The sequence below is a fragment of the Myxocyprinus asiaticus genome, chromosome 3 (assembly GCF_019703515.2).
Source record: "Myxocyprinus asiaticus isolate MX2 ecotype Aquarium Trade chromosome 3, UBuf_Myxa_2, whole genome shotgun sequence".
NCBI classification, from domain to species: Eukaryota; Metazoa; Chordata; class Actinopteri; order Cypriniformes; family Catostomidae; genus Myxocyprinus; species Myxocyprinus asiaticus.
The window spans coordinates 4,875,305-4,898,939 of record NC_059346.1 but is presented as its reverse complement, the minus strand read 5'-3'; the positions used below and the strand labels follow the sequence as shown (position 1 = coordinate 4,898,939).

Genomic DNA, 23,635 nt, shown 5'->3' with positions numbered 1-23,635 from the left:
CACCACCACCAAACTGAATAATTATAATTAATAATTTGATCGATTAAGCTTATCGATCATCGATTAATCAGTTTCAGAACAAATGTGGAGTCGTCCATGTGCATTTTACAGTATTAGCGTTAATGATTAATCAATTAACTGATCATTAATTTCCACGACAATCGATCATGAAAATGTTTGAAAATTAAATTCCCTATTCCCAATGATTGCTGGCGATATGAAAATGTGAATATTGGGATGATTTTAATGGCGTTAGAGTTCGTAAGTTCGTTTAATTCAGTGAATCAGTCCAAATTGTCTAGGGCTGCCACTATAAGTTTGTAATCGAGCAATTGAACGATTATTCTGACGACTAATCAAGAAATCGTAAAAATTATTTCATAACTCAGATTACTTTAAAGTTGAAGCCTATATTGCAAACAGTTGTGTATATAAATAGGTTTAGAGTGCATTCCATTGTGTTTTTTACGGAGTTCAGTATGTCCCGCACAGAAATGAAAGGCTCCCTACTCTCGTGCACCTGGTCGCACTACGGCAGGTCTGTGAAAACTGATCGTCATCTTTTCAAGTGCTGTTGCATTGCTGAAGCGATGTTATGTTTTTTCAGGTCGACAGACAACTACATTGTTTTTCAAATCTAAAGTGAAGTGCTCTTACACCACTGACACCTCTTGTCATGATGTGTTCAGACCCATTTTTGATTTGTCAATTCTATAATTTTGGAAATCGAGGATTTCTTTAATCAAAAGTAATGTAATTATATAGAGTAATTGTGACAGCCCTAAAATGGTCCATTTCAATCAATGAAAATCAAAGACAAAAATATATCGAGATATAATCTTTTGAGCCCAGTCCCATTTAAAGCCCCTTTAGATTTTGATTATATCATCACCAGCTTTGTTACCATGTGTTAGTCTAGGTGTTTGACGGATCCACCATACCTATTATGCAGTCTAGACTCACACAAAACGAGCATAACATGAACAACTAACTTAATCAATTTCTGCAAGCAGACATGTTTTCAGGTCAAAAAACACACAGAACATTGTTAATCACACAATATCATTAATATCATCAATAACAGCAGACCTAAACAATCAGCCAACAACCTATTACAGGCACAAAAAGGGGGAAAGAAACAAATCCAAGATACTTTTCCAAGAAACAAATGAACTAAACAAAAACAACAGAGAAACAGAGTCAAGCTTGTTACTTACACTTTGAGAGAGACACAAAGTAACGCCCTGTTCTGTTGTCTGTCTTTACCTTCGTACTTTACCTCAGACAGGAGGAGCTAAGACAAGGAGTGGAAAAAACAAATAGAATAATGTTGGGATATCAGAGAGATCTAGATAGATAGGAAAAAGAAGGAAACAGAAAGAGAGAGACACTCAGAGACAGGACAACTATCGTATACTTTGCTCTCAGCTGAAGAGGCTGCCGAGTTGTCCGAGGGGAGGGCTGTTTTTCGGCAGGTGCTAACTTTAACTACCATACCCCTCCACATACCAGATCCTAAAACTGCTGTGGTATAACCTGTCTGGAACTTTACTGTGTACAGGTCACTATCTGGTCAAGAACGTGACGCCAAGTGACAGAAAAGTATCTCAACCATTAGACTTTTTAAATGAGCTTAATATTCAATCAATATTCCACCACACCACACCTCAGTCAGACTTAAGTCAACTTGATCTTATGTAAATTCCCAAATAACTGACAAAATGAGTGAACCAGATACAGTAATATGTAAAAATAGCAAAGGACAGCTTGAGGACAGATATACTGTATAAGCGATAAGACTTTGAGCTACCATATCTCAATTGTTTGTTCTGCTCTGCGCAATGAGGGAGTGACCAAAAATATAATTAACCCGTTTTTCTCACCCTTCCCATTTCTACGACTCTCTCTTCCCCATTCGTCCCTCATCATTTATTTTGTAACATCCAGTATGTTTACAGTCACACACACACACACACACACACACACACACACACACACACACACACACGTATCTTTCACCTTGAAAATAAGCATCTTGTTGGCCTCATGTAAAATAATTTGACAAAATAGGCTATACACCAGCAAGCAATTGTTTTATTTGTTCATTTTTTTAACACCGTGCCAGCTTGTACGACTATTGTTTTGGTTAAATCCAAGTCAAAATATACAAAACTAAAACAATTCTGTACATAAAATGTTTAAGATCCATTTTTTATGAATACTCTAAAATTACTTTTGGCAGCGAGCAATTGTATGCCATCAAAACGTTGTCAAAAATATTGTTGTCTATTTTAACAGTCCTATTTGTGCACAAACATCTGATAAACATCTTAAAAAGAGCAGACTTGCATACATTATAATATTTTCCATTTCTAAAACATCTGCTAAACGTCATTTTAACATTTGACAGGGAACGTTTTAGCAACGCATAACAGATGAGCAATAACTCAAATTACACTGTCCAGATAAAAACGCAAACATCGAATAGACATCTTGGCACCATCAATGATAGCTTTGAGCAAATGAACGTATCCTGTAAATGGCCTTAAATTAAAAAGACAAACCAACAGACAAATCCTACCTCTGCTTGTTATCCAATCTGCATCTGGAATCATGTAAATTCCATCCGAATCGGTCGAGCCAGTCGATTCAGCAACTGAACCTGACAAGGATGCGCCTAAAGCATGCACTTCTTCAGTTCCCCAAGCTGTATTTGAAACAGACTCCATCACCAAAGCTGAATCTGGTACTGGATCCATGCCAAGAGTCGAAGCTGATGAGGACTCCACTACTTCTACGATTGGAACTACGGAATCGGTCAGTAAAGCTGAAACTGCATTCGGTTTGGCTTGAAAAGCCTCCGGTTCCAACAACGCATCTTCTATGCCATCTGCCTCTGAAGCTAAAACGGATACCCAATCTGCGTCCAATGTTGAATCTGATGAAGAATTCTCCAAGGTCCACTCTGGAGAAGATGAAATCAAATCTGTCTCAGGCATCGACCCTTTGGCTAGTCTTGTTTCTGGATCGAAATCAAGCATGTCAAACTCCAGCAAAACCCTCTCAAACTCCTCAAATTTTGTTACTGCTGGTGTAGTTTCTCCGTCCATGAGGGAACGGAAAAGAACCGCACCCGAAAGATCAAGCACAAGGCCCGGAAAAGTCTGGACACTGTGAGCAATAGCCCATGAGTGGGATGTAGAAAGGAAGGGTGCTCCCATTCCAGAGCACTCATGACATTCCACAGAGCTTGATTATGTATACAGTCAGACGTTTTTTCCTGCAGCTCGCTAGATAACATTTGCTCCCAAGGGGATACACTTACATAAACTGTAGACACCCAGCAAAAAGAGGCAAGAGAAAAGAAAGACTAGGCACATCCATATGTGACCAGGTTTTAGGGTCCACAAAGAAATGTGGCGACCAGATGTTATCTAGGAAGCAAGATATTTACAAAATCCCTAGTCTGCAAGTGAGAACACATGACGGCAAACCTATTCATTCTTTTGCAAAAACTATACAGCATGTATCTTAATTAGACAATTTTTATCAGAGAAAATTAAACTATTTGGTCTCTGCTCAGCAGTAAATGGAGACAAGCCTCTCAAAATAAGTCATCAATTGTAAAGCTCAGGGTCAATTAGGCCATAACCACCACAGACATTTAGGAGGCCACGTTGCCCCCAATGGACATTAGTCAGGGTAGACGCCATAGTCTCATTAATAGATTTTACGGTCTTTAGGCTGTTGGTCACATCTAATTTTCAAGTTTGACTGTGGCTACATTTTTTACAAAATGATATCACGTGGTTCATTTCATGTAACACTGCAGTTCTGAGGTGAAATTTCTACTGTGTGGCGCTAAAAGAGAGTTCTCCCAAACAGATGAGGTTTTTAAACCAACAAAAACTACCCCCCTACCCTAAACGATAGTGTCAGAAAAAGCAAATGTGAGATGCAAAATGCATTTGCTGAAGCAACCACTTTATTTTATGATGCTTCTATGACACTTTCGGCTCACGTGTTGACTCACGTACTCTTCAGGACTCTGGTTTTTTGCATTGGGTTTGTCAATGGATCATTCTTAAATGATTATATTTGGTCCCCCCAAATCCAATTATATGGTTACATCCTTGGGGATTTAGAGGTTTTGCTAGATAAATCACTCCTAACACATTCTCTTAACTTTGACAAAATGTTTCTGTGTAACATTTCTGAAGAATTTGTCCCCAAGAGGAGGGCCTGATTTACACACACATACCCTGACACACCCTTCTGGCATGAACATCTATAAACAGTGAATTTATGATTAATTATTTGTGCCATCTGTTTAACCGATCAATGGTAACTGGGGAGGAGTGTTCAGAAATGTGTTGGGAAACAGCTATTTTTGCAATACGGTTTAGTGATGCTAGTTGCAGAAATTACAGAAATTACACAGTTCATTTTCAATTACAAACCAATAACCAGTACTTTGTAAGGTGATCCAAACCTTGGATAACAGAAACCTTGAAGAAACTGATGTTCTAAATCTTTACCACAACAAAGCCAATTCACAATCAATATGTGTGTGTTACAGGTTAATAAATCTGAGATGACTGGTTGTAAAACCGGAAAAAGCAAAGCCAGAAATACAAGTGTAGGGTACCAAGACCTCTTAACTAATGCAAAATTCTTGCCTTAAAGGCCCATTATTATGACTATTTTAGAGTCCATTCATCACCACAGAAACATGCATACTGACCCCTTCTGGTCAACGAGTGGAACTGCACATGAACCTTCTATAAATAAATGGACAATAAAAGCATTAAATTGAGCAACAGATCTTTAAAAATACTCAGACTTATTCCAGTCTTAGGAGCAGGAAATTTAATCTACACACATTGAACCTGATTAATAAAACCAAAGTATCTGATGTTGGCCAACTGGCTATAAGAGTCATTTAGAAGAGGTGTCTTTAAAAATATAGATGAAAATATAGTTCTTCCTAAGAGATTTGAGACCACTGGGGGGGGGGGGGGTTGCCAAGGAGAGAGACCCAAGACCCCAGCGCTAAAATAAGACATCCCTAGTCTTAAACCTGCCACACAGACACCATGAAATACACCCCACACTGTAAAACTTGATAGATCTGAGAGAGTAAAGCATTAATAACCCTGAATTCTTGAGCATTCTGTCCCCGACATGACACGAAAATTAAGGAAAGTATTGCTGTTACACATTAGGGAAATGACACAATCTGTTTCCATCACAACAGGGCAAACACTGCAAGACAACAAAGACGCTAAGTAAACGGCACAGCTTATGTCAAGAAACTTGCAGCTACAAGTATTAGGATTACTGATTCATTAATTAATGGTGTTATCAATGCTGTTCAAAAACAGAGACATTCTCAGAATGTAGGGCTGGGTGATGTATATCAAATATTCATGAAATATTTTGGACGATTTTGCTGTCGATATAAAATTAAGCAACACTGTGAATATTGCATTTTATTGTGGTTTTATTTCCCATTCACATCACTAGTTTACAGTTAGACTAGTTTTGTTATCCTTCCTTGTCTCACAAGTATGAGAGCATTGGTTTTACCAAATGATGGTTTGGTTGAAATGATGGATCCTCCAATAGAAAAAAAAATTAAACATTTATGAAAACCTGCATTTAAGCCATTTAAGAGTAAATACATACAATCACTGAGCACTTTATTAGGAACACTATGGTCGTAATAAAGGGCCAGATGTGGTCTTCTGCTGTTGTAGCCCATCCACCTCAATGTCCGATTTGTTGTGCATTCTGCTCACTAAAATTGTACAGAGTGGTTATCTGAGTTACTGTAGCCTTTCTGTCAGCTCGAACCAGTCTGGCCATTCTCTGTTGACCTCTCTCATCAACAAGGCATTTCTGTCCACAGAACTGCCGCTCACTGGAAGTTTTTTATTTTTCCCACCATTCTCTTTACACTCTAGAGACTGCTGCATGTGAAAATCCCAGGAGATCAGCAGTTAAAGAAATACTCAAACCAGCCCATCTGGCACCAACAATCACGCCATGGTCGAAATCACTGAGATCACTTTTCTTCCCCATTCTGATGGTTGATGTGAACATGAACTGAAGTTCCTGACCCATATCTGCCAAAGGGCCGAAAAATAGAGATATATCACCAGCAGATACACAATAGAGAAATTAAACTAGATTATTCATATCAATAATCTAGTGTAATGTGTGAGAAAAAAGGCTGATAATAAAAAAAAATATAAATAAGCTGAGAAACCGATGTTCCTCAGAGGAAAAAAGTGTCCTCTGCAGTGGCTCCTCTATATTTAAAGATGTGCATTTTTTAATTATGATTCTGTTATAGAGACACCATGTGGAATTAATTACCGATTACAACACACAGACATAAAGAGAGAGAGATGGAGTCCAGTATCATTAATAAAACAACCAACTATACATCAGCACAACATTAACACAACAGTCTGTGAGTATTTGTGGAACCTGCATTTTTAACCTGTTCTCATTTCTCATGACTTTGCTGGACTTTCTAGCTTTCAAAATCTTTTCGAATAGATGGGTCAAGTAATACGATTTTTTTCTTCATTTAGGTGAAAGTCAGCAAGGATCTGGCAACACAATATTATATAGGGCTGTCACGATTATTATTAGTAGTATACTTTCGCAGGAGTTTGGCATGAGCCTTAGCTTGGTGCGCACGACAGACAGGAACTGCTTTTGCTGATGTCTGCGGTGCTGCTCAGTGACGCTCGGAGTACAAATGAATGACACACAAATGGCATGTTGTTCATGGCATTTATTTATTCCCTTAAAATTCCCTTATTTGGGCATTAAGATGTGATTGGAATTTGAAGTGCACAATAATCATGGTTATCTCAAATAACCACAGTTAGACCAAATAACAGTGATCAGACAATTATTTAATAATCACGACAGGCCTATTCATTGGAGTTCTTTGCTTATAGAATTTCAAGAATTTCACACACCATTGCACTTGTGTATATGGCTGTGTGACAATAAATGTGATTTGATAATGCGGACTGATTTCACAGTGAAATCAGTAGGTTGACATTTCTATAGCTAGTCTGTTTTTACCGTAATGTGAAACACTGCCCCCAGTGGCCAAAGCGGTAACTGTTGGGCGTTTGGGCACGAGTGAGCTCCATTTTCGGGTGAAATGTCCACAGAGGGGTGCCAAAAGTGAGTTTTAAAGAGAGTTATTTTCAGCTGCACAGGCTGTAACACTGTGAAGAATGCATATTTTATAAACTGAACCTCCCAACCCAAACCCCAAACCCAAGAAGATAAACTAAGGCGGAACACTCTGGAACATAAAACGTAAAAAAATAAAACAAAATTGTCCAGTCTGTTATGTGTCAGATCCTGTTCTGCTATTACACCTTGAGCGGCACTGTTTTAAACACACGCCTTGCTCCACTGCCTGCTTCAAGCAGTTCAATCAGTGGGAAGAAATGTGTGACCCCCCCCACTCTTATTGTTCCGCCACCTCAAAAATCCCAACTTAAGCCCTGCCCAAACCTAACCATAATTAAAAAAAAAAAAAAAATTATATTAGAGGGAAAATAGCAACCTCGAATCGCGCCCATCACCGATTTTGCCTAAGAGTTAGAGTACTTTTTTAGTAAAGAAAGATATCATTTCAAACATGTACAGTCACGTTTTCAATTCTGATTATATTGGCAGAGATCAGATGTACCAAGACAGTGTAAACAAGACAAAAATGACATCAAAACAGTGACATTTTCCTTTCAATGCTTTCTGGGCCACATTCTTATACAGAAAGAAAACAGACTAAAATTAGATTTAGGTCAATACACAATTACGATGAGTTAATCTAGCTGTCTAAAGCTATTGCAATGCTAGAGTCTTTATTTTTTGTAATTACTTGTGGTCAAAGAACTTGCAATTAACCATAAGACAATGATGAGGCAATGTGATGACTCAAGCATATGATGTCACAATGTGGTCTGAGAGAGTAAGATACAGACACAGAGTGAGGAGCTGTGACAGAACACAAGAACAAATAATCAATCCCAAGTATGCCCCAAGCAATTTCTCAGCTAAGACTTGTTTAATGTATTACTGTCCTCTAAATGTTTTGTTGAATGCAACAGAATTGGAATTTAATACTGTTGGATTTTACTGAAGAGGGCAAGTGTGTGTAAATACATACTATGCAAGCTGATCGTTCTGAGCGAATATTAAAAAATAAAAAAAATAAATTAAAGATACAATGCAGAAACATAGATGTATAAACCACAGAAAGATGCAAACTACTTGATGTACACAATATACAAAGCGCAGTTTACATTATAGCATGCATATTTCTTAGGTGTGCAAAATTACTTATTTGCTAAATCAACTAGTCGGTGTGTGTGGCAGCGGGGGCGTGGTCAAGCATCCATCCGGAGAGAGAGAAAGTGGTGAGGGCGTTTGCACCTGAGCTAGATTATGTCTAACACCTCTCTCGAATTCCAGTGAGCATGGGGAGAGTGGCATGTAAGCAGCCAAGCCACCAGCAGAGAGAGAGAGAGAGAGCCTGGCACAAGGAAGCCCATGGTGTATGTGAAGCTGATGAGTTTGAGTGTTCGTATCTGTGAAGCTAATGACTTTGTAAAGCTGTAAGAGTTGAAGTTGCCAATTAAAAGTCTTACCTGTCCCAGGAGAGGCCCGTTTGCCTGTGTCCTCCTTTCATTCTGCTGTGGACCCTTCCACACTGGTGCCAAAACCCGGGAGAAAGAGAGAAGAAGGGAGGGGGACACAGGGAAACGGGCTTCTCCTGGCACAGGTAAGACTTTTAATTGGCAACTTCAACGCTTACAGCTTCACAAAACTCATTAGCTTCACAAGTACGTAGTTTCACAAACTCATTAGCTTCACAGATACGAACACTCATAAACTCATCAGCTTCACATACACCATGGGCTTCCTTGTGCCAGGCTCTCTCTCTCTCTCTCTGCTGGTGGCTTGGCTGCTTACATGCCACTCTCCCCATGCTCACTGGAATTCGAGAGAGGTGTTAGACATAATCTAGCTCAGGTGCAAGCGCCCTCACCACTTTCTCTCTCTCCGGACGGATGCTTGACCCCCGCTGCCACAGTGTGTTATCTGAATGACTAATCAGTCTTAAAGCTGAAGTGTGTAACTTTTTCGGTGTTAAACTACTTTCTCCTATCCCAGCTTAATGTGCAACTATAAGTAAGCCATTCATAATGTAAGCCATTACATTTCTCGAAAACTGTCAACACTGTGTGTGTACATTATAAAACTTCTTCTGTTTGTTTTAACAACACTGACTCAACCATTGGCCTGCGTTGGGGGCAGGACTTTTTGTTTGTTAAATCAAATGGCAGACAAGGGGTGTATTCAAAAGAAAAACCAGCTCAGAGGTGAATCACAACATTATTTGAAAACAATGTTTATTTTTGCATGTAGAAATTGCACACTTCAGCTTTAACTGGTTTACTGGCAGACCCACCTGAGGGATGGACTGGACACAGCTATTATAGGGTTAACTCTGAATTATAAAGGGTTAACCATGGTTAAACCCTGTATTATTAGGCTGTTTTCAAATTTACGTGAACTTGATCCGATGCATTTCTGAAGGGGAGTTCACATAAGAAGCGTTATTGCATTTAAAAAAGCGAGGCGAAGTGCAAAGAAATGGGAAAGAATGCAGGAAGCAAAGACGCCGACTACCACCACTGGAGTCGCGGGTTGGCGAGTCCAGCCGGGCCTCCTAAGCAACTGGCCCGGTTGCTAGGGTGGGTAGAGTCATGTGGCTTACCTTCCTCGTGGTCGCTATATTGTGTGTGGATGTCGTGCGGAATAGCATGAGCCTCTACAAGTATTCGCGGTAACACGCTCAGCAAGCCGCATGATATGACTGTCTCAGAAGCGGAGGCAACTGAGATAAGTTCTCTGCCACCCGGAGTCACTGCGCCACCATGAGGACCTAGAGCACATTGGGAATTGGGCATGCCAAATTGAGGAGAAAAGGGGCCAAAATCCAAAAAAAAAAAAAAAAAAAAATCGACACAAAAAAAATTATATGAGAAAACGACTGGTCGACGTCACTAATAGACTAGTCGGTTGTTGAATGACTAATCGACCATCATGACAAATCCCTAATAATTTTTTTCCGTTTAAATTTTTTTTCTTTCGAAGGTTCATGTGATGGTTCAAAAACAGCAACACATTGCAGCAGTCCATTCAGAATGTTGACGTAAGACCAACAATTAAAAAGAGCACAGATGAACTCAAAAATGGGACCTGTGTGAAAGGCCACCGAATCCCTACTTAAAGGAATATACCGGTTTCAATGCAAGTGAAGCTCAAACGACTGCATAATGTTGATTATCACAAAATGTTTTTTTATAAAACCCACAAATCAAGGTTACAGTAACACACATACAATGCAAGTGAATGGGGCCAACTTTTAGAGGGTTTAAAAGGGAGAAATATGAAGCTTATAATTTTATAAAAGCACTTACATTAATTATTCTGTTAAAACTGGTGTATCATTTGAGCTGTAAAGTTGTTTAAATTGTTGGTTTTTTCGGTAATTTTAGGGTTTTAACTGGCATTACGTTGTCATGGCAATGTAGTTATAAAATTTGATTTAACTTTACACAGAAAACATTAGTAACCCATTTTATCACACTAAAATCATGTTAACACACATTGTTCATATCTTGTGACTATACTTTTATAACAGCTAATATTTTAATGTTTACAGATTGGCCCCCATTGTAAGTGTCTCACTGTAACCCAGATTTTTGCTTTTTTTAAAGAAAAGGAGGGACAAGTCAAAATAAATTTTAGAGGTAATCAACATTATGCCTCAAATGCTGTCGATTGAGCTTAACTTGTATTGAATCATGAACATTCCTCTAACATTCCTGCATTACCTTACGGTCCCATGAGTTCGCTCTAATTCCCCCCTCCCCATCCCTCCATATATCTATCTGATGGGCAGAAAGGTGCGCTGGGAATTCCTCACATGCTTCTGCCTGCTTAGACTCGCGCTGAATGCATCTGAAAGTCCTGGGAAACACGCCACTTGGACAAAGACTGAGAGAATTCAAGGACAACTCTAGGCATACAAAGAGTTTAGATAAATAAATCATTTATTCTAAAGCTAAACAAACACATGTGATGCCGTTGTTTTTCTATGACTATCAGTACAGTAGGACTTGTTGGTAGCATGTCACATTTGTCTCATTAGGTTATAATAGATTTCCAAGATTTACACATCAGTTATGCTGTAATTGTACTTTAATAATACACTGCATGTCATAAATTGTTATTTGTTATCTTTAAAAACAAGTAGCTCAGCGAGTAAAGACACTGACTACCACCCCTGGAGTCACAAATTCGAATCCAGGGTGTACTGAGTGACACCAGCCAGGTCTCCTAAGCAACCAAATTGGCCTGGTTGCTAGGGAGGGTAGAGTACCATGGGGCAACCTCCTCATAGTCGCGATTAGTGGTTCTTGCTCTCAATAAGGCGCATGGAAAGTTGCGCATGGATCGCATGCTGCGAGTTTCCGCGGTGTCATGCACAGCAAGCCACATGATAAGATGCACGGATTGACGGTCTCAGAAGCGAGGGCAACTGAGATTTGTCCTCCACCACCCAGATTGAGGTGAGTAACCGCGCCACCATGAGGACATACTAAGTAGTGGGAATTGGGCATTACAAAATTGGGGAGAAAAGGGGAGAAAAAAATAAAATAAAAAAAGATAAGCTTTCAGCAGCCTGTTACTGTTTGGTAGTTGACGTGACTGTATTTATATATTCTTGATTAACTGAAGTGAGTCATCACAGTTTACCATAGCACATAGAAAGAGAATGAACACTGATATATGAGAATGCAAAAGAGAAAATAATCCAGGAGGGCAGAACTCTTATATATTCAATTTCATATAGACAAAAGCCTTTTCTTGCTTTCTCTTACACTTACAAATACAAACATGTCAAAGTCTTATCATCTACCATTTCAAAACACAGCTGTGTGTGCTGAGGATGGAGCATTTCTCCAGTCACCAAACACTCAGTTTACACACATCACAACCAAACACTATTTCCCAGAAAAAGGAAGTTGTTGCAGCAGGACACTTGAAATGTGACTAAGAATCACCAAAGGAAATTCAAACACATTCTGTGTTACTCATTTAGACAGAACTGTTTTGTCTGATTTAAAGCAATAGTTTACCCAAAAATGAAAATTCTGTCACCATGTATTTACCCTTATTGGTACGAGATGGCGAAATCGTATGAATTGGTTGAGAAAAGTATTTTAACTCCCATAGAGAAAAATAAACGAACCAACTAATGATTTTACCCAAGTTCAACCACTAAACCTAATCAAAGTGTAACCCCTTACCCAAGCCCTAAACCTTACCATGATTTCAATAAGACAATAACTTTAGTGTAGCCTTCCACAGAAGAAACATCAGGGATTGTAATGGGATGAGGGAAGTGTATTACAGGTTACTGACATACATCAGACATTTGTAATGCTTAAATAAATATGGAATGAGTAAGCAAATTTGTTCACAGATGTTTCCTTTCTTAAAATAAAGTGTTGGATTTGAGGCTGGTTAAAATGTAATGCCTGTATTGTATTGATTTGAAATTCTGTTTGTTGATTGGTTGGTCTCTATGCAAATATAAATCATACCTTTTCTTACAAGTTGTACGATAGCTTACGCTTTTGCCGTCTCTGTCAAATTTTTACGAGTCGTCTTGAGACTATGTTGGCTGTAGCTCTCAATTTCTTTTTTTTTTTTTATCATCTACTTTTTGTGTGAACTAGTCCTTTAACTCACATACATTAGAAATATCAAACCACAGTGAAAGCTTACAAACTAAACGTGTTGCATTTTTATGCATTTAAGCCAATGGGTGGAGTCAAGTCATTGGTGCTAATGTAGTTACACCTCATGTCTTTGCGACATGACCACAGTTTTACAGTTCATGCAAAATAGAACTGCAATTTCACACAAGTTCAGCCCTAAAATATATCAGCAAACTCAGAGACAGTCTCCATATATGACCAGCTTTTTGTCAGAAGCAAAAGAAAGTGTAAATACATCCAATCATGTCTCTTTTTCACCAGATAATTTAGTTACATTATGTCCACAGATTTAAAGATTTTAGGCCACGATCAAACAAACTTATTTAGGGCTGGGCAATATGGACCAAAAATCATATCTCTGTATTTTTAGGCTGAAAGGCGATACACAATATATACCTCTGTATTTTCTTCGAAGTGGACTAAATGGACAAAGTGGACTAGTTGTAAGTCAAAGCCACATGTGAGATGGTAAATGGAGCTTGCAATGTGCTTCGTTTCGGGGCAGAAGTCTATTTGGCCTGCGAAGTCTTCGTGGCCGGGGTTGCAGCAGCAGCACATTTATCATAATACCAAAATTTCAGTAGTCTTTAGCTTCAATACCACAACAAATAATAGCCTAACACTAACTAATTTGTTAATTATAAAAGAATTAATTTCTCAAGTTATTATTCAAGAGTAGTAAACAGTCAGTAATAAAATAACAAATGAAAAGCAATGAAAATAAAAATAAAATAAAAAACAAATTAAGAAAACAGTGCTTTTTAAAAGAAAATTACAGTGTCAAATATTCAATTAAACATTCAGAATGAATTTGACATAAAACTACAACTGGTCTTCCCTGTATGAATAATACTTTAATACTTTTATAGTAGAGATATACAAGTAATGTTATCCAGCCAAGAGCAGTGAGTGGATTTGTCGTTTTCATGTTATTGTTGTTTGGTTAATATTAAGGATACGCTAGACAGCGGCAGGTCTATTAGGTTACATGTAAACTTACAAGTCGTACATTTCAATACAAATCAGCATTTCCCCCAATGTTTACATTCACTTTAAATATAACTCTGTTTTAACATGAACACCTCACCAAGACGGGCATTTTGGCGGAATTTTGAAATGTATTTGACCGTTTAGGCGCGAGCGTTCTCAGAGCACACGAGCATGTAAAGCACGCCGCACACACACAAGCCACCTGTCAGTCAAACAGCACGCAGCTATTCTGCTGCTCATCTGATCTTTTAAATCCAAACCATCTCTACATAATTGAACCATTGTTTTTCTTTTTACTAACCAGGACTTCTTCTGCAGTGTGAGCGGCGCTGTGTCTCCCTCCATGTTGCAGGAGAACTTGTGAGCGAGTGGGGCGGGGCCGGGTTTGCACACTGACGCATAGGGAGAGTGGGGGCGGGGTTGCGCGGAGAGTGTGAGAGAGATGCAAACACCGTGCATGGCTTTACGGAAGAAACTGGTTATGTAACACAACATCAAACTATATCTATATATAATGGTATTGTCTCATCCTATATCTCGTTTGAAAATATATCGATATACCTTAAAAAGTCGATATTCCTCTCAGTCCTACAATTATTTATATTAGCCTCGTGCGACCACGCGTCATCCTGCGCAGACATTGTGTTTTGTCTTCACTATACGCTATGCATTATTTAATTTAAACCTACTGATCTCAGTTCAGAACACTTTGGGCTGTCAGTAAAAAGTTAAACTTCCAATGCACTGAGTCAAAACAACATGGCGCCGACCTCAGCGTAGTTTGTCTTAGGGAGAAATGCTAACAAAACTACATCTGGTAAGAAACGTAATTACGTTTTTACATTGAAACCTGTTTGAGGCAAAAGATTAGAGTCTCTAGTTTCATCCGAAAATTTGAGTGATTTATCAAAAAATGACCGCAGGCCTTTTTTATGCTTAGAAATCCTATGATCTCTGTGCATTATCACATTGAGGATCAATGGATGCATCCAAAAGCTGAAAAATGTTGCTTTCAGAGGCTTCATGTGGAGTTAGGATGAAAATAAGGTGCATTTCATACTGCTCTGAGACCAGTGCAGACAGACAGCACACTGGAGGTTAAGTCATTCACTAAATAGGGAGCAAGGGAGCATCCTTTAGCTCTCTAGGCAGCTAAGTGCATTCACTCCTAAAATCCGAACAAAAGTTCAGTTTGAGGCTGCAGATGATGTTTGGACCACTCAACATGTTTGACGAACATGGGACAATGGTAATCAGTACTTAATTAAGCATTATAAATTCTGAATATATTTTAACATGGTTGGCAGTGGGGGGCCTGGGTAGCTCAGTGGTAAAAGACGCTGGTTACCACCCCTGGAGTTCGCTAGTTCGAATCCCAGGGCGTGCTGAGTGACTCCAACCAGGTCTCCTGAGCAACCAAATTGGCCCAGTTGCTAGGGAGGATAGAGTAACATGGGGTAGCCTCCTCGTGGTCGCTATAATATGCTTCGTTCTCGGTGGGGTGCGTGGTGAGTTGAGTGCGGATGCCGCGGTGGATGGCGTGAAGTCTCCACATGCGCTATGTCTCCATGGCAATGTGCTCAACAAGCCATGTGATAAGATGTGCGGGTTGATGGTCTCAGACAGAGGCAACTGGGATTCATCCTCCACCACCCGGATTGAGGCAAATCACAAATTCCAAATTGGGTGAAAAAGGAGAAAAGAATCCCCCCCCAAAAAAAAACATGGTTGGCAGTGATTAGACAATGACCATTACTTTGAATCAGAATTAATTATGCTAATTTCTGATTGGTAAAATCCTTCAGCACTGGGTATCACTTGTTTGCTTGACAACACCAAAAGAGAACATTGAGATTTTGTTGCCAAAGTAGAGAAAAACAATGTAACAAATTCCAATCAAGTGAAATAATTTTTATTCTTATTTTATTCAAAACTTCTTATTCCACCAAATACACAACTTTAACATCAAACCACTTCCATCTGTGTGCTTAATTCTGTCTTCTTGTGTTTTTGTTTCGGTTGCTTGGCAATCAGAAACACAGAAGTCCAAGTGTACATCATTACCTTTGTTAGCCCACCATTACCACTTTTGTTTTTTGTTTTTGCTTAAAACCTATTCACAAAACTGCTAAGAGCAAGTTTTACTAAGGACATCTTAAGATAAGAGTAAGACGGAGTTGACCTTGTTGCTATGGATGACGTCACGTTTTATTAACGCGCTCTTTTAAATCGCCCTCAGTGATTGGTAGACAAGGAACTGTTATTTGTCAGCCAAGAATGACAGACAGACAGACATACTACTGTATGTATGTATAAAAATAAACTCTTCATAAGCACATGATGATTGGCTCATACAAGACACTTTAGTTCAACTACTGCAATAAGACACACTGAACATGATACACAAAAAATACACATGCAGCCATTATGTAAATCCGACTACCTCAAAATCAGATAAAAAAAAAATATCTTTTGTGCACGCTGCTCTTTGCACAGAAATTCTAGAATACATGTGATGCACATATAATGCATAAATATAAATATTACTTTTGGAAATCTGCAATCGGATTGAATTTATTCGGATTGCCGCAACTCTGTGTATTTAAACATACTCAATATGTTTTTGATGAATTGCACTAACAATCACAGCAGTATTGATATATATACAATTAGCTTTCACCAATGAAGACTACACTGCACCTTTCTAGCTTGCCATAGACCACATACATACCAGTTTCATGCCATAATACTTAGATAATATGATGCAGCAAACCCTGCATGTAAGACTGTTTAAGAATCAGAATGAACTTTATTGCCAAGTGTTCTCACGTACACAAGGAATTTTTTTTGGGTGATCGGAGAAACAAGTGCACACAGAACATTACAGTGAGACAGAATATAAAACAAAGCGTATAAATAGACATACAAATAATAGGACATATAACAGAATGGCTTATGTACATGTGCAAGTGGTAATGTATGTGCAAGGTAGGGGTATGTACAGTTATTGAATTAAATATGAATTTACATATGTGCATGAGATATGTATGTACATTATTTCACTATGGGGGAGTCCTGAGGCAGTTTAATTGTTCATGAAGAAAATGGCCTGAGGGTAAAAACTGGTTCTTGTGCCTGGATGTCCTGGCGCTCAGTGCTCTGTAGCGCTGGCCAGAGGGCAACTGTTCAAAAGAGGGAGTGGGCAGGGTGTGTGGGGACCAGAGTGATTCTACCTGCACGTTTCCTCACTCTGGAGACGTACAGGTCTTGGAGGGTGGGCAAGGGGGCACCAATAATCCTCTCAGCAGTCCTGAGTTAAAGTACATTCAGTATTTGAACACACACTACATTCACGATGGGGTTTACTGGTTCACTCTCCATTTCCACTTTAGTGTCTAAACTGTCAAAAACTAGGGCTCTAGGTCACAGATTTTCAAGTCATGCTTTCTCATTGAAACTCAAAAGCAGCCTCAGGCTACTAATATTCTAGAGGTTATTTACATTATGCCATTCATGTTCTCATTGCCTAGGGCCATGTAATCTCGCACTGCCAGATTTTGACTATCGGCATAAAGTCTGGATCATTTGCATCTTATTCTGGCCAGGAACTGAATACTTAAAGGAATAGTTCACCCAAAAATGCAAATTTGATGATAATTTACTCACCCTCAGGGCATCCAAGATGTATATGACCTTCTTTCATCATCAGAACAGAATTTAAGATTTTTAGGAAAGTATCCCAGGTTTTTAGCTTCATCCAATGCAAGTGAATGGACACCAATTTTTTTTTTGGACACCAATGTTTGTGTGTTTTGGTGCTTTGGTTCCTTCAGGAGAAAAAAAGTTTGGCTTCTTTAATATAAATAAAAACGCAGTCACATTTACTTTTGCATGCCGAAATTTCACAGGTAAAGAAGGCATGGGCCGATGTTGAGCGTGTGTGAACCCAACAAAAAAACGAATTGCCAGGCAGCCTCTTTTTAATGCTGCATTTAGTGGGGCCTGGGTAGCTCAGCAAGTAAAAACGCTGAATCCAGGGCATGCTGAGTGACTCCAGTCAGGCTTCCTAAGCAACCAATTGGCCCAGTTGCTAGGGTGGGTAGAGTCACACTGGGTTAACTTTCTCGTGGTCGCTATAATGTGGTTCTTGCTCTCGTTGGGGCACGTGGTGAGTTTGTGCATGTATGCCGCGGAGAACAGCATGAGACCCCACACGCACTAGGTCTCTGCGGTAATGTGCCCAACAAGCCACGTGATAAGATGCGCGGATTGACAGTCTCAGATGTGGAGGCAACTGATATTCGAGTCAATACACCACCACGAGGACCTAAAGCGCGTTGGGAATTGGGCATGCCAAACTGGGTTGAAAAGGTAAGAAAATCCCCCCAACCCAAAAACAAAAAATGTTGCACTTAATACTCTGTGAGAGTGAAGTTAAAAATAAACTCGCCGCTAAAGTTATATCCTTGTCCATTGTGAATATTCAGTGTAGCTGTGTACGAAGCACCACCCACACTGAGGTCACTGCCAAATAAAGCAACTTCATATTTATCAACACAGCGAATTTGCCCATCGAAGTTCACCAAACTTGAACTCCACGCCAAATCCGCAAGGGGAAATTCTTCACCACCGGTCCATCACGCAAAATTCACGACTGCACGGATTCCAAATTGCAGTTGTACTGTATTTCGCCCACGGAATTTTGCTGTTTGAAGGTAAATGTGACCGCGACTTTAGGCTTTAAACAGAAAGAGTCTGTCTAACAGACCAAATGCAGCAGTTGGTTTGGTTTTTATGTCTGTGTGATGAGGAAGAGGGCGTGGCCTGGCTGTGACGATGCACGGCCGGCGCTGAATCAGCTGGAGAGCGAGATAAAGGGGAGCCGGAGGCCCCAGTTCGAGAGAGAGAGAGAGAGAGAGACACACGCGGCGCGTGAATCAGCTGATCAGCTGGAGAGCGAGATAAAGGGGAGCCGGAGGCCCCAGTTCGAGAGAGAGAGAGACACACGCGGCTGCATTGCATGTGTGTCTGTGTTTGTTTGTGTTTGTTTTATGTTTACTGTTCAGCCGGTTCCTGCCTCCTCCTTGCCCATCCTTGAACTGTTACAGTCTGAAATGGTAAATACCACAATTAAATGTGCACTCAGTAACTTTTATCTTCGTGTCATCTTGGACACTGACACCTAGTGGCTTGGATGCAGCATCATTTAAAATCAATAGTTTTTAGTTTCAGATGCCATTGTAGAAATGTAGTATTCACAGTCAGCCATGATTAATTTAATCCATGAGTGATAGTGTCAACTAACAGGACGGTTACTGAGATTAGGCGAGTAGTATTCGGCTGGTCATGTGATGCTAACATGGCAGCCCCCATGTGCGGACCCTCTCCATGTAGAATAAAACAGCTTTTATAAGGTTACTGATATGACTGGAGTCTTCATTTTAATGTGAGCGCTCACGATTTCCTACATATATTGCAAAATTACAATGCATGTCTTTAAGAGTTTAAAGGTCACCTTTAAAGATGCACTCAGTAATTTTTCCCCATTCAAAATTTTCAGAAACCATCCTGTTATTTGACACTATAAATCATTGATTGAAGTAATCATGGCTGACTGTGAATACTAAATTTCTACAATGGCATCTGAAACGGAAAACTACTGATTTTAAATGATGCTGCATCCAAGCCGCTAGGTGTCAGTGTAAGTCCAAGATGACACGAGGACAAAAGTTACTGAGTGCACATTTATGAATGGGTAAAAATATTTACTTTCCAATTAATCACAATCTTCGCTTGAATGATCCTGATATTGATTCTTATATACCAAGATTGATCTTTGACAATGCACAACCCTCTACAATGCGAAAAATCACTTGCATATGTGACAAAATTTAGCACTATGCAACTTAAAATGTCTGTATTTAGCCACTGGCTGGTAAATGTTCAGATTTAACTCACCAGTGATTGAGTACAATGGCGAAGACATTCAGCACCGAGATACTTTCACTGTGTTTTGAGAGTAAAAGTTTGGTTTGACTCGTTTCGTGTAATTTGTGTCCAATGATATCAACGTACACAATCAGTTTGTCACTGAATAATGTCTCTTTCAATACCCTTTCTGTACTTCACAGTCAGTTGTTGAATAAAAACAACAAAAAAAATTTTCATTCTAATCACACATGCGGTAAAAACGTTCTTGGAGGTTGTTAAATGACACACTGTTTCAACGTTAACCTTACATCCTATTAAAGGTAGTCCAACAAGTTTTGTATTTGCAGTGGTTGCACTACCACATGACAAAAATAACTAGTTGCACTTAAAGCAACAACAAAGTATCACTCATACTTCTGCATTTAGTGAGGTATATAAAATGCTATATATATATATATAATATATTGATTTCTTGCAATAGCAAGGGTCTGATGTTTATCTCTCTCACACTCACACACACACACCACACACACACACACACACACACACACACAGTATTGCAAGTGTTGCAAAGCCTTGAAAAATCTGACACCAATCCACTAACACTGCAGCATCAATGTACACCACCAAACAGCTTAAGATACATGAAAATAATGTCTAAATGAGCGTTAAACAGTTGTACAGCGCCTCGGGCATGTGATTTAAAGCGCATGTTGCTGCAGTCACTGCTGTATAAACACCAGCATCGGCGCGCGCTGACGTTGGCAACAACCCCACTGATCCGCTTTTACTTTGTTAATCCCTCGCTCTAGCGTCGCGTCAAACTTATCCTTTCACGATTATCCGATGTAAACCGTAAGAGCAGTTAATACTCACCTAAATCGTCCATGTTTCGCGGAGGTTTTGATGCGGCACTGTGAGAAGGAGCCAATGATTTACTGATCCGCTCTGTTTCGTGGCTCGTGTGCGCTCCGCAATCGCACGCGGAGAAGTTTTCAACTGTTGTGCATGCGCGGCGCGAGTCCGAGATGAGGACGAGCACGCGCAGCGCCTCGTTGCACACTGTCCTTTCCTTATATCAATAATAATAATAATAATAATAATAATAATAATAATAAAATATTTGGTAAACAGTCTATTTGTAATAAGATTAAATTATATAAGTTATATTATTACATTTTATTTAATTGTAACATGTCATTATGATACATTGCCCTATAAATTATTACATTATTTAAATTCATTATAATTTTTATTAACATACATAATATGATTATTTATCTAGAGTTATATAGAAAAATTGTGCTAAATTGTATATAATATGCATATTATTATAAACTCTATCTATATATCTATTTATCTATCTATCTGCCTGCCTGCATATCTGTCTGTCTGTCTAACGATTTACATTTTACATTTATGCATTTAACAGATGCTTTTATCCAAAGTGATTTACAGTGCACTTATTGCAGGGACAATCCCCCCGGAGCAACCTGGAGTTAAGGTTCTTGCTCAAGGACACAATGGTGATGGCTGTGGGGGTCGAACCTGCAACCTTCTGATTACCAGTTATGTGCTTTAGCCCACTACGCCGACAGACAGATATTATATAAATATACACATGCAAATGCTTCAATTTAGATTTTATTTTAATATGACAAAATGTCATTACAAATTGAATTAGTAGCACATCAATTTGAGTAAAGTTAAAATTATTATTATTAACATGAATTAATATGAATTTCAGAAGCATTTGAGCTGGCATGTTCAAAACCTGATGATCCATGTTATTCCAGCAAGATTTGAGAATGTTCCAAAGAGCATCTTGAGCTAACATGCTCAAAAACTTGCTTAAATTTGATTGTTGAATTAGAGCCAAATCGTAAATATTTCCTCTTAATTTACAGCAAAACTTGCATGTAGTATGAAGTCATATCTATTAACCATAGTCTGTCCATTAAATCATTTGATAAGTTTTATCAACAGGTCAGTTGTGTGAAGCTGTTTCTGCCAGGTGTTTAGCTCATTTGAACAGCAGTAATAGCCCACACATTTAGAATGTCATCATTATGCCTTTCACGCGATACTGTGTCTAGCTCTACATTACTTAGTGATCAAGTCATCAGGGCATTGCATAACACAGCTTCATCATGATGTTATGTATTCTGCTGTGCAATCGTGTATGCATTAGTAATTTAATTCCAGTAATTACTTTAGACAATGTATGATATTCAGAAAATTCAAGCTTTAAAATGTTCTGATGTCACGTATTTCACAAACTAAAGAAAAAATATATAATTTATGGTTAAATTTGTTTTATTGAGGAGAGAAGTTTGTGTGCGTGTGTGGGCCAATTGCGGAGGGAGCTGTTGGCTATGATTAGACACTGGGATATCCCATGTTTCAGCAGGTGTGAACAGGCTGCTGAAAGCTTTGGGCTCTTTGGGAATCTATAGAACACATTCTAAATTTACACGTTCACGTCCATCTCTTGTGGGAGCGGAGGTCACAGGGCTCCAGAGGAACCAATGTGAGCAGCAGTGCTATTTAAAGTCATCTGTGTTTACCTGCTCTATTCTTGCATCTGAAAGCAAGTTCACATTAAGACAAAGTTTGGGCAAGATTTCCTAATTATTGGGATACAATTAGTTATATTAAGGCAATTAGTTACTAATTTTATGTATGCATGTATTTTCTACATTTTTCATGCAATGAGCTTGACTTGACCTCCCATTCCCAGTGTGATGAACAAACTGGACGTCATTACAGCCACAAAACTGTCAACCATGCTTGCCTACATACTGCTCTACTTCACATACTGTTGCAGGACAGCAAAAAACAGTTTGACTAATAGATAGTATCTTATCAAAGGGTCTTATGAAATCATGGTGTGTTATAAAGTTAAATGCAAGGAAGTCTCAACATTTCACAACTGATTAAAACACTTCATCAGTGCAGAAACATCTTGAGCAACAGAAAACCACATCAAGCTGATCAGAAAAGTTCTACATTGACCTTGATAACTGCGAATCATCACAGATAGATGAAAAGAAACGTTCAAATGAAGATTGAAAGAATAAGGTTACTAAAAGCCCCCGGGGAAAACTTGTCAAAATCTTTTGATTCTAAAATAGAATCATTTTTTTCTGTTTTTTCTTTGTTTAGGATTTGCAATCAGCTTTAATGCAAAATCATCTTCTTCTTCTAAAACCAGTGAATTAAAAAAACAATCAAGACAGTAACATGTTTTGAGTTCTCTCAACAACTGTCTTAATAATTGTCCTCAGTAACATTTCTTTGTTTAGTCAATGTGAATTTGTTCACTAAATGCAAAAGTTCATGTTGAGATAACTACTAATTTCTTGTTAAGCCAGCTAAGTATCAGTTCTCAATAGGAGAACTTTAATTTCATTTATTTTTACATGAAGTATCTCTTGTAAGGCAAGGTAGTATACAATTGTTTGATACAGACACACAATAGACCTCAACCCTTAACATACAAATCTCAATAATGGTAACAATCAATAAACCTTATGAAGTTAATATGAGCTCCTAACATTACCACACAACAAATGACTAACAGTAACAGCATAAATATAGTCGATAAACAGTAAAAAAAAAGAAAGAAAGAAAAAAAGCCTGTAACACTATAGCCACATAATTTATTCATGTTGCAATGAATGCTGTTAACTCGCATGAAATTGTTTGTTCAGACAACTCTGTTAGGCTAGTTGGGACAACATTTGGGGGGAATATTTTTGGTGTAACATGTGTTTTTATATAGTTGAAATTAATTCACATTTTGTGGTATCTCTGAC

General features: G+C 38.7%; 1 protein-coding gene across 4 annotated transcripts in view; it reads right to left on the bottom strand.

Annotated features, from left to right (window-relative positions):
- The window catches only part of pxna (paxillin a), a 43,006-nt gene extending 22,184 nt beyond the window's left edge, over positions 1-20,822 (bottom strand). Inside the window, exons 1-2 of one of the 4 annotated variants that reach the window (XM_051671009.1) lie at positions 20,694-20,759; positions 1,218-1,294 (exon numbers count right to left, since the gene is read on the bottom strand). Coding sequence is in view for 3 of the 4 variants with exons in the window: in XM_051670996.1 (XP_051526956.1) it covers positions 2,582-3,110 (529 nt within the window). In the remaining variant the exon portion in view is untranslated. Of the gene's footprint in view, positions 1-1,217; positions 1,295-2,581; positions 3,162-20,693 lie in introns of those variants that run through there. The other 3 variants (XM_051671003.1, XM_051670996.1, XM_051670989.1) reach the window with 3 other exon arrangements.
- Positions 20,823-23,635: the final 2,813 nt, after the last annotated feature.